The following is a 12756-nucleotide window of genomic DNA, read 5'->3' as shown; positions in this document are numbered from 1 at the left end:
GATGAGCTCACTTCCATTTCACTTATACAAAGTAATCCAAATTCCCTAAAGGGCAACATCTCATTACTTGCAACACTGTATGGCTCTGAATTGCTCTACTTCTTTGTTAGGAGATCTACTCAACTAAGTACCTACCACCTGTGCTGCACTGTAGGTACCAAGTGGAAAAATTACACTCACAGCTGCTGACTGACAGAACAAGGACATACCAACACATACACACACATGCACACATGCACCCACGCACCCACACACACACACACACACACACACACACACACACACACACACACACACACACACACACATACACACACACACACACACACTTGTATACATGCATAGAGTGGCACACTGGCACATGTGCATATACTTCCATTCAGACACAGCACTACTTTCTTCCAGTGACTGTCTTTACAGGGAAAGGCAGCTCTGATTCAGCCAGCACATGTCCTTAACCCCGTCTTAAAAGCATTGTACGGTATGTGCAATACTTGCTTTTGGACCCCCTATCTTCCACCTGGGAGTATAATTATTGCTAAATTTGGATGTTTGTACATGGTTCTATGAGTCTCTTCTGTTATTTGGCATCACTGGGACCTAACTTCTATTAATTTTATCAGGTTTTGGCTTATTCTTCTTAGTAGTGTCTCTGATATCAGCTCACAAGTGGCATAAAGGTGGGACTATGTGTGGGGTACAAAAGCACCACACCTTAGTGTGTAATCTCTTAATTTCTTTCCTTTTTTGCCTTTCAAAGAACTGATTTACTTTCTTATGTTGCCAGCAAGGCACATATAGAAACTAGTGTAAATCATCTCTAGCCTCCTTTGATTTAACGTCAGTAAAGGCAGCACACCTTCATCATTATCTGTCTCCTGCTCCAGTAGCGTAGTTAGTGCCCATTACTTTCTGTGGCCTATTCTTTGTACTGTGTGTTATATTCAGTAGTTTTGATTGAGCAAAAATTCAAACCTTAATGGGTATAAATTTCCATTTAGAAGAACTTAAAGTTTAAAATAATCCAGTTCTCTCTTCACTTGGCAACTTTCTGATGTAATCCAAATAGCAGAATCATCTCCGATTAACCTTCATAACTCCGTTAGTGAAGGATATTGTTTATTTTGCCATCTCTTTTTTCTGGTATCATACTGTATTCTTGTTTAATTATTACCTGAAGCTGTCACCTCAACATCTCTGTTCTTAGTTATTTTAATTATTATCACACTATTTGCATAACACTAATTTGCTGCCTACAGGAACTTTCATCTTTCCACTTTCCTGTGACCTTAAATTCTGCATTTTTCTTTCTCATCTTTCAAAGGTTACTCTTTTTTTCTAAACTTTTTCATATATGGTCATGCTAGGCAAACCATGTACATAGCAGAACACTCACTATTAGGGCAATTGATGAATGCTAGATATGCAGACTGACTTCTGCTTTTTCCACTGTCTCGCACAGTTTAAAATGATAATAATGGAACTTCCTTTTCATCTTCATTCACTCTCTCATAACGCTGCATTCATGTTTCTTATGACTTATTTTTACATACTGTTCCTACCATCATACATAGTAATATTTCACATTAATCTAGATGTTTACGTGCTCACAAGGCTGTCTGTCTATACTCAGCAATAGATTTTTATCTGTATGTTCTGCAGAGTTTTCTTTAGCTTTCTGCTTTTAAGTAGCAATACTCATCTTCTCTTGCCATTCTGTTCACTCCTGGAACTGTACCAATTGAACTCATTTTCTTTTATTTTAGTGTCTCTATGAATCTTGTGATGTTATTGTTAGTCACATTTAGTCCTTCAACATTACCCCTTTGTTTTACAGTTATACAAGAGTTAGTGCTGACAGAAAAAGCTGGCCATACAAATGACTGGTAGTGTAATAGAAATGAGGTACTTATAGCACAGATATTTTTTCATTTTTGTACCGTTTCCTAAAGTATGAAAATCTGTATTATGATATTATCAGAACTTTCTTTGGATAAATAACAGTAGGGTAAGTTTTCCAGTGGTCAAATCTTCGTTTTGCTTTTCCTGGTTAGGGGTCACCACAGCAGAACACTGGTCCGCTAATGATAGGCAGTTGATTTTTGTAGTGCCGAGGTGCCAGCCCGCCGCCCAACCTTCAACGAAGATACACCCATTTACACATGTCTTTTGAACACCACTCAACAGCAGGGAGGACATGCAGACTCCACACAGAAGGCGCTCCAGCCCAGAATGGAACAGGAGAACCTCTTGCTGTGAGGTAACAATGCTACCACTGTACCACTGCAGCTTTTTCCAGTGGTCCAATATAAATTCATATTGAAGTACATATATGTTCTTCTGTTTGACTAATTACTCTATTATCTTTCTTGTTGTATCCAGCTAATATCCATTTTCTAATTGAAAGTTATTCCCACAGTTTTTAGCTTACTTTGTTATCTTATCAAGCAGAGCTATACCTGGCTCATCCTGTGCAGATTGCAACTCCATCATCTGGTCCCTTTTCTTACCTGGCCCTCATCACCTCTCAACAAAGTAGAGCAACATCTACTGTCCCCCCCAAACATAAGACAAGAAACAGCAAAAATTAAAAAAGCACTTCTTTTAAAACCTGTAACAAGCCGCTTGATATATATTTACAGCAACCAGCTGCTACAAGTAATACCGCATGCAAAGCACTGAAGTGTTTCAGACTTGACAGCAAAAATCATATTTCATTTCTCTATCAGCAACTAGCAATTAGAAATGTTGGTATGGAAATGAATTCACAGGTGTATTTTTTAATACCTTGCAGCCAAGGTGACTGCCCCTTTTCCCTACCCTGCACATCTGCTTGTCATGATACTAAAGTAGAATCATAACTGCAACTAGCTCCCACAAAAAAACAAAGCATTTTTTCCCATTTATTTTTAAAGTTTGATGCCAGTATTGCTTTCATGTAAGGAACTCACATGATCCACTACCAGTGCAATGTCAAACATGAAACAAGTAGGCTGCTTATCAGCAGTGATAAAAATAAATTAGGAGTGGTTATTTTAGAAATATGGCTTACTCCATCACACAACAGGGACCCCATAGTAATGGCAATCATATTTAGCAGTGTGTGCCTGAAGGAAAGTCCAGCTATTCTGGATCAATTAGCAGTGTGTGCATGCAGGAATGTCCAGCTGCCCTGGGTCAATAAGCTACTTGTCAAGAGGCATCCAGTTGCCCAGCTTGGATTACATAGAACAGTTCTGTTGAGTAAAAGCTGGATGTAATACCAATCACCTTGCCAAAAATGAACTAAGGATCACCTATGTTGAATATAAGTTCACTGGCAATACAAGACCAGAAGTGGCTTAGGAGCAAACTGAATATTCTGTATCTCCAGCAGACAAGATGGAAGGGCAGTACAACATAGTTCTTGGTTTGGGTTCCACAGTCTACTATTCAGGGAGAGAACTGACTAGAAATAATGAGGAAATTATGGTGTAACAGAGTGTTCTGATGACAAAGAGGGATGTCATTAAAATCAGTGACAGACTCCTGACTGCCAGACTCCAGTATAAAGATAGGGTGTTCCTTATAATCTCAGCCTGTGGCACACAACAGGACTGTAATCGCCAAGAAAACAGGGCATACTGGCAGCAGTTGCAGGACTTCCTAGATAAAGCAGGATGAAAGAGTTGGTGTTGATAACAGAGGGATCCTGAATGATCATGGGACAGAGAGAATAGGATATGAGGACTGGTTGTGTCCAACTGTGTTGGGAAACAGGAAAAATGAAGGAGCAGCCATTTTAGACTTCTGTTTGAAAATGGTTTAATGATGTTAATACAGGTACAGCTGGTACAATAATATATGATATTTTCTAAAATGGAAGCTGTATGATTATGCTGATGTTGCTTTTGCAATATGCGTTGCTTATATGTACTGAGAATGATTCAGTAGCATTATTAAGGGTATTAGCTAAATTCTGAATGCCAAATGTGTGACAGACTCTTCCACTGTGGAATCTGGAGGAACATGGACTTTTTAAGACTGAAATTGAGGAACGTCCCTTATAATGTGGCGTGCTTGAGAGGTACAAATGGCAATTGTCAAAAATAATGTGTTCCTTTCCAGAATGTCTGTGGGAAACATTTTGAGGGTTAAGTGCACTTCTTAATAGATAAGCGGGTGGTAGACGCAATAGCAAGAGATGTGAGTACAAAGTGTACATTTTTGGCTACTCTCCTGGTTGCTCAGTACACAGGTGGAAAACTTGTTTGATGAATTGCTGTCTTACACTGAATGTGCAGATCTCACGCCATTGTTATATTTCACCCACTTAACCACTGCCAGCTGGAAGATTTGTTAACAGCAGACTTGACAAGGTGATGTAGACCTTAGCTATTGCAGACTTTATTGAGCTCAGGTAGTATTTTTTTTTTGGGGGGGGTTGACCCAAATGGAACATATGCATACCACCACCTTTTTGTTTACAAAAAAAGCACTGGTTTTATCTGCATTCATTGTAAATCAAGAAATGTCTCCAGATTTGTTCACAATACTTCCAGAGGACAGCAACAGAATTCTCAGCTTCAGACAAATAAATCATCATATCATCCAAAAGTGAGTTATGGTCCTTCTGCTAAACCTCAAGGGCACAGATTATTTTTCCTTGATCACTCCCTAAACCAAATATTTGCTTCCCATAACAAGCAGCAAAATAGATATGTGAATCACTACCTTGAATTTCTCTTTTCTGAAATCTTCCCAGAGATCTATTGGACATTTTTGACTGCTATTGTGGACTCTGCATTAAGTCCCCAAACCACCTTAAATAAACTCAAGAGAGAAACCATATACCACTAACACCAAGAACAGACAATGCCATATGGGAACTTATTTATTTATTATTTATTTATTTTATTTTACATTTGTTGACCGGGATTGTCTGACTGAGCTGAAGAGCCCCTTTTCAGCAGAGGCCCAGGGAGAAAAGCTCCAACATATTCTAACAATTTTCATTATAAATTAGCATTAAACAGAAATGTTACAGGATCATTGCAAGGCATTAAGTAGCAATACAATGTTATACAGTGTCAATAATCAGGAGTATAGTATAATTATTTCAAGATGTATGAAAAGAAATATGCCATTAAGATGAGTATAGTTTTTGGGGTAAGTGGTTACAAAAACCAAGTTTTATCATAATGTTGTTGCATGAAGGCAAGACAGTTACAATAGAATGTTTCTCTGAGACAATTTGCTTAATAGATTTTAGAAGACAGTAGAAAGAGTAGTCAAGGAAGATTAGAGAGAGCTAGTGAGAAGAGTGAGTTTAGGGCAGAAAGTAGATTAAGGTATGAGAAGTAGGGGATGTTTAAGGAGGGAGAGTGCATTGGTAAGACCAGTGACTTTTAAAGTGCTCTTTGGTGGTTGTCTTAAATTGTTTAAGATGTGTAAGGGTCCTGATTTCTAGTGGCAGCCTATTCCAGGCAATAGTGGGGTGATAGCTGTACATGTTGAGTCCAAATTTAGACTTGGGTTTGTAGATTTCTAGCAGGTCTTGGTTAGAGCTTCGGAGAGATCTAGAGGGAGAATAATGGGAGATGAGAGGGAATAGTGCTGGGCTGTAGGAAGACTGGTATAGGATCGAATGGATAATCTGGAGCTGAGAGAGAAGAAGCTTGTGGGGTACATCAAGCAAGTTTAGGTGTTTTAGAGAGAGACAGTGATGGGATTTGTAGGTTTGTTGGGCAACGAATCTAGCTACCTTGTTGTAGGTAGATTCAAGTTTGGTCAGGAGTGGTGAGTTAAGATTTGTGAGAATTTGAGAATTGCACATGAGACTGGGTAGAAGGTAGGTAAGAAAGAGAGTAATCTTGGCTTCAGAGGTAAGGAATTTCTTGTTATGGTAAAGGAGTCCAAGTTTTGAATGTGTCTTTTTGATACAGTTATTAACATGCAAGTCAAATTTAAGCTGATCATCGATGGTTACACCTAAGAGCTTAGTACTGGATTCTACCTGAATGGGAGTGTTATTAAGGGACTGTATGGAGAAGGAGGGTTTAATATTGTTGAACATTTTAGGTAGGAAGACTAACAGCTTTGTTTTTGTGGGGTTAAGGATGAGCTGGTTGCTGGAGAGCCATGTTTCAACTAAGTTAAAAGATGCCTGAGTAGCTGAGAAGAGCTTAGAGGGAGAGTTGGCTGTGGTGATGACTGTAGAGTCATCTGTATTGCACCAATGATGACTGAGGACAGGAGGTATAGAGCTGATAAGTAAAGATACTAAAACATAAAGGCCCTAGGATAGACCCTTGAGGTACACTCATTTTTACAGGGAGAGGAGGGGAGAGTGCAAAGTGCCATTTCAGTGACTGAGATCTATCAGTAAGTTAGCTGAAGAACCATGCAACACTATCAGAGGAAAAGTTGAGGTTATGCAGTTTGTACAGCAGAAGAGAGTGTGAGACAGTGTTGAAAGCTTTTGAGAGGTCTAAAAATAGGCAAAAAATAAGTTTATGGTATCCATGGCTATAGAGACAGTGTTGAGGAAGAATAATAGAGCTGTAGTGGTGCTATGTTTAGGTCTGAAGCTGTGTTGAGTGAGTGTAAGCAGATTTTCCTGTATTAGATACTGCATAACTTGTTTATGAATACATTTTTGTAGTACTTTAGAGAGAGAACTTCATGGAACTTCATGACATAAAGAGAGAACTTCATGGAACTTCATGACATAGATGGATAAAGGCCAGACTATGGCCCTGGAAACCCAAATACATTTAGCTGTTCACTGACTATTGGATCTTTAAGAGGCCAGGGAATCAATGGAGAGACTAGAGCTGTTTGTCTTTCCCAGGAGGAGGTATGTGGGATGATATGTGGATTAGGCTTGGCTGTAATGTGGGTGGGGCTTAGACATTGACCTAGCTCTAATGGAGGCTGAAACAGGCAACAGCAGCGGCACCTGGGCTGAGTGGTCAAGTCTGAGGATCCTACCCATTCTTGGGCCATTGTGAGGACACCCAACATGGTTTATCTCAGTCTTCAATAAGAAGCCAAACAGGAGAGACTTTTGGCCACAAACTGTCATGCCAAACCTGCCTGTATGCACAGCAGTGCTGGCTTACTGGCTTGATCATCTCCTGCAGGAGTCCAGTCATCATCCCAGTAATAAGGGGATTAGTGAACCCTTCCTGGAGGGGTTAAACACTTGAGTGAACAATGTACTTTCATGTTGTGGAAAAATAATGGAGAAGGTAATATTGGCTAAGTTATTGTCAGAAATGGATAAGTTGGGACTTGAAACCATATATCAGCATGCATATGTTGAAAACAGATCTATTACCACCTGTAACATGATGTTCTATAACAATATAATAACAGCTATGAATGAAAAATTGTGTTGTGATGTAATTTATATAGATTTAATGTCAGCATTTGACAGGGTCACACACATAACACTGATCAATAAATTATTACAACTAGGTATTGATGTACTCTTTATAAGATGGATAACTGCATGGCTTGCAAATAGGACATGGCAAGTATCATACAGCAACTGGACAGGCGAAATCCTTGGTTACAGTCAGGGTGTCCCACAGAGCTCTGTCCTGGGCTCTTACTTGTTTAGATTGTATCTTTCAGACCTAACGTTTTCATCTGAGGTGTCCTACAGTCTATATGCAGATGACCTGATATTGGGTAAACTGATTACATGTGTTACAGGTAAGGCATGTCTGCAAAATAACTTGACTAAATTGACCATTTGGGCACAGGAGAATAATATGCTGATAAATACATCAAAACTAAGCATATGAGATTTGGTAGGCATAAATTGAAAGGTGAATATTTAATACAGCACACAGTGATTGAAACTGTACACTCATTTAAAGACCTGGGTATATCGGTAGATTCATCTATGAGTTTTTCTAATCATATCAACCAATCAGTTAAAGATAGTTATAGAACTATAGGTTGTATAAAAAGATTTATAAAGTCTAGGAAATCAAAAATAATGAAGTCATTGTTTGTTAATTACATTAGACCCAAACTTGAGTATGGAATAAAAACATGGAAACCCAGTAAGAAAACAAGCATTAGTAAACTGGAAAGAGTACAACGGAAATATACCAAGGGTATCCATGGATGTGAAAATTTAAGTTACCATGAAAGACTAAAATATCTGAACTTGTACAGATATCTAAGAGGAGATCTTATTCCGGTGTATAGGGCATTTAGTGACAACTGCCTCTGAGAATGTTTGGGGTTAACAAAAAGTACTAAAGAATCATCAGACAAACTATGTAGGAGATTCTATAGGAATGAGAACTGTACTAATTGGTTCTCTGACAGCGTAGCTGCTGCATGGAACCGACTACCAAATTACATTAAGGCAAGTACTAGTTTAGATTAGGGTACCACCTTTTCAAATGCCCAAAGTGGGACATTTTTTGTACAAACATCAGATTTTGCAGGCCGAAACATACCCATGGCCAGTACAAAGAACAGAACTTCACTTTTTTGCCTAAATTAAAGCTTATTCTTGTAGCATTTTAGTTGCTTATTCTGTTTCTTATAACATTTAGGTGTTTCAGATACAGAATAAAGGTTTTATGCAACTATTACATAAAATACAGGAAATAATTTTGTCCTAAAATCTCAGGACATTTGCCATTTTTACAATTTTTTTTGCAGGACACAACTGCCCAAAGAGGGACTGTCCCTCGCAAAGTGGGACAGGTGGTAACCCTAGTTTAGATATTTGTAAGAGCAGCCTGGATACTTACCATGGGAACAAGTGTTTTGGTATATTGACAAGCTAGAAGGGCATTAATGCCTGTGCTTGAAATATTTGTATGCATGTATGTATGCCTGCATACTGAAGTAAAATGGGAGTTTAAGGAAGTCATTCTGCAGCAAGGGCATGCACAACCCAGTGATCCATAATGAACCCCTTGAAAAAATAGGTAATGTGGTCTAAGTCTACAATAGCCTTTTTCTTGCAACTCAGGTGAAGATGACAGCCCTATCTGATAGATATACTCATTAAAAAGCAGCATTTTCCAAATGTTACAAATGTTTTCATATGTTCATTTTCCTTTTATAAAGTAAACTGATCAAGGTAAATAACTATGCACAGAACATTCTGCTACCTAAGAGACCACATAGTTATAAACAATCTGTAGACCAAGTTGTTTGTATGAGGCCATTTACAAATGTGGCTCAATGAATATAAGGACCATGTGACATTGGGACATCTGCAAGATGGAAGAGCCTGCTGTTTCTTCAATACAAATTCAGAACTGCCTGTAAATGAGCCACCATTACCCCTCACAAATATTGCTACAGGTAACCAGGTACCACCCAGCTCTTTCACTTTATTTGTTACTCCAGTTACTGCCCTGATTTCTCCTTATCTCTCTTTTTTTTTATTTTGAGATTTTTATAAGAATTGTAGGATTATTTCTAAACATCTCCATGTAACAGTTGTTGGTTACAGCATAGTTATAAGATATGCCAGGGTGTTTAACTGCATGTCTTTAGGGGTGGTGTATTTGACACTTTGTGATTCATGTAAAGGATTGTATGTAAGAAAGCTAGAGAAGAAGTTAATTGAATGAATTTGTGTACATCAGACAGCCATCAAAAACAAACACAAAACGCTTCCAAATTCCTAACTAGTATTCCTAATACTTAGTAAACATATGCAGTTTTAACAGTATTCTTTTTTCTTCTTACAGTTCAAGTGCATAGCCAGTCATGTTCTTTGTACTCTATTGAGTATGTTTTTTGCTAAGCATCACAGCAACGTGGCTTTCTTTCAGGACACATCATGTCTATAGCTGTCTAAATATATGCATTTTAACAACAGATGCAATACTGTTGATCTAAAAATAATAGTTTTAATAGTTTTAGGGAGAATAGCTGAAAATGTTACTTATATTTATTAATTGCTTAGGGGGCAGCATTTTAAGAGACGTCCATTTTTAAATGATAGGTGTCTGGGGGGGGGGGGGGCAGCAAAAGCTTGTGAGTACAAAATGGAAGTTACTTGCTACAGCCCTGATACAGCTAACAAATATGTGCTAGTCAGCTTGCAAGTTCAATTTCCATCTCCAGCATATAATTCCATTACATGAAAACTTTCTGACAAACTATGAAGAGTTAAAAGGTCTTTACTTACACATTTCTATAAAAATACTTCTCCAAAAAGGAGAAAAGTATATGTATCTATACATACAGTATATATATATATATATATATATATATATATATATATATTTTATATGCATCTATATATATCTATATATCTATATCTATATATCTATCTATAGATATATATCTATATATGTATATCTATCTAATATATATATATATATATATATATATATATATATATATATATATATATATATATATATATATATATATATATATATATAGGCAGAAGGTGTTCTACAGGCACTCCCAACCATTGGAAAACCACTGACTTGAAGCCAGAGACTCTGGTGCCTTGTAGCTCATGCGGGCTGTTATTTGTGCTAAAACTTGAATATGTGCTTGAGTAAGCAGCTGTGGTGTGGGAGCAGGATGAGGAGTTTAATATTAGGGAGTGTGAAGGGAGTTTTAGGGTAGGGAGAAATGAGGGACTTTAGGGTTAAGGAGGAGTAGCAGAGGTTTAGGGTAACAGGCTGGAGTCAGGCTGAGAGCTGGATGGGAGTTTTAGGTTTAGTTTTTAGGTTCTGCTACGCCTATGTACTTTACAGAATCAGGTGTTGGCTGGGTTATGTAGAAAGAGGAGATCAGGGTAGTAGGATTTCAAATACTTGCTTTTTCAAGAAAGAGGTAATGAGCAGGTGTGTCACAAGCTACTAGCACATGAACATCTGCAGTAGATCTCATGTAGAGGTACTTTAAATATTATGTTTTCTATTCTTCATTTAGATTAGGGTATTGTTGGTTCATTCAAATATATATATATATATGGAATATAGCTCCAGATTCAGATAATGTATTGTTTCTCATGGATTAATTAGAACTAAGCTATTACATTGCATTCCGTTTATTAAAATGTTAAGTTCAACTAACGATTATTGCGTATGTATTCATTCCTGGAATTGAGTTGGATGAATAATTTTTCATTTAACTAAAATGTTGATTCTAGAACTTGTTATGGTCTATATTTGCATGTTGAAAATAATTTGAGTGACATTTAAACCCAGTTTTCAACATGCCCTTTTTAATATTATTTTATGTAGATACCATGAAATCTGTTTTGATGTAAAATAGAATTTAAAATTATAGAACTGAAATATTTAAATTACTGATATAATTTAAATAAATATAGAAATTATGATGAATGTTATAAAAGGGCAAGGGAGGGTGAGAACTCTGGGTAGTGATATCCTTCCTACCAAACTGAATTTTATTTGTCAGATAAGACAAAATGAGTTCCATTTATAACCCCATGCTTATTTGTTAGCAAAAAATACTATCCTGTCTTCTTTTCCATGAAAATACCTCTTTGCTCATATATTTTATTATTACTTCCTTCATTGTTTATTCCATGCCCCTGAGTGACCCCATTTTACCTTCCCAATTTTTCCATCTAAAATTTTCATCTTTGATATGATACACGTATCTTATCCACATACAGTACAACAGCTGCTGATCACTTTAATATTACAATTGTGTGTTAAGGATCATGAAACTATTATGGGACGAATGGGTAAAAACTTACTCTTCAATTACTGGTTTAAGTTGTATTCCAAGATCTTCACAGTAGAACCATTTTTCAAATAAGACATCTGTAGAATTATCAATGTAATACCTGTAAATATATACAAATTGGACAAGAAAAGTTAGAATTAATGTACAATGTCTCTAGAACTTCATAGAACTATCATACTTATCTGCTTATTTATTGCCTTTGAAGTAAGCAAGCTGGACCAAAGTGCCAACATACATTTGTGGCTCATAACAGAAGAACACAGCATTATTTTAATAGAAAGACAAAAATTGAGTAAGAGTGAGACACTGGGGAGGGATAAAGTACAAACTAACACAACTGAAATAACTTACGTTAATGGGAATAGTACAGAACACAGAAGCATGACAGTCATATCTTGCAGCTGATGTACATATTGCAGATTGGCTGCTTCATCAATAAGACATTAGTTGAAGACCACAATAACTGTTGAGACTTGAAAGATTTATATACAGAAAGCTACTCACTGATGGTTATCAAGGCATCACAACAGATGTATGAATTATTATTATAAACAAAAATGTTTCAAGGCGGTAGCTCCTCACTGTAAAATAACTTGAGCTGTATGACTGCAGTCAACCCACAAAATCAACTCAATAAACATTAGCATATGTATTTATTATTATTATTAATAGCAGTAGTAGTATTAGCATATCTTAAATAGAACACAGTTTGTGGTTAGAAATTTCTGGTTTAGAAAGGCAGGTAAATTTATTACCTCATGAGTGCAAGTACCATGTAAAGTTGGAAACAAGAAAGCAAATTTCCCAAGCAGATGTAGGAATAACTCAATCAGAAAGATTCTAGCATGGATTTCAAATGATGTTGGGCATTAGGTAATACTGTATACTTAGACGTTACTCCATGCATGAAATCAAAAGTTGGAGTTCTGGCAGTTCCACTTTATAATAAGCAAATTGGATCTGCCAGAGTTCTACAACCAATTCCAAAAGAGGAACTGTTTTCACTGTTCTAAACAAAGTCAGCATTATACATTGATGAACCTCACTGGT

General features: G+C 37.0%; 1 protein-coding gene across 3 annotated transcripts in view; it reads right to left on the bottom strand.

Annotated features, from left to right (window-relative positions):
• The window catches only part of HAAO (3-hydroxyanthranilate 3,4-dioxygenase), an 808952-nt gene that overhangs the window by 457432 nt on the left and 338764 nt on the right, over positions 1–12756 (bottom strand). For all 3 annotated transcript variants that reach the window (XM_044075085.1, XM_044075086.1, XM_044075087.1), the window contains exon 5: positions 11717–11806. In XM_044075085.1, the coding sequence (XP_043931020.1) occupies positions 11717–11806 (90 nt within the window). The remainder of the gene's footprint in view (positions 1–11716; positions 11807–12756) is intronic.

Source organism: Protopterus annectens, chromosome 6.part0 (assembly GCF_019279795.1).
Source record: "Protopterus annectens isolate FY-2018-M chromosome 6.part0, PAN1.0, whole genome shotgun sequence".
Classification (NCBI taxonomy): domain Eukaryota; kingdom Metazoa; phylum Chordata; order Ceratodontiformes; family Protopteridae; genus Protopterus; species Protopterus annectens.
This window is presented reverse-complemented; position numbering and strand designations above follow the sequence as displayed.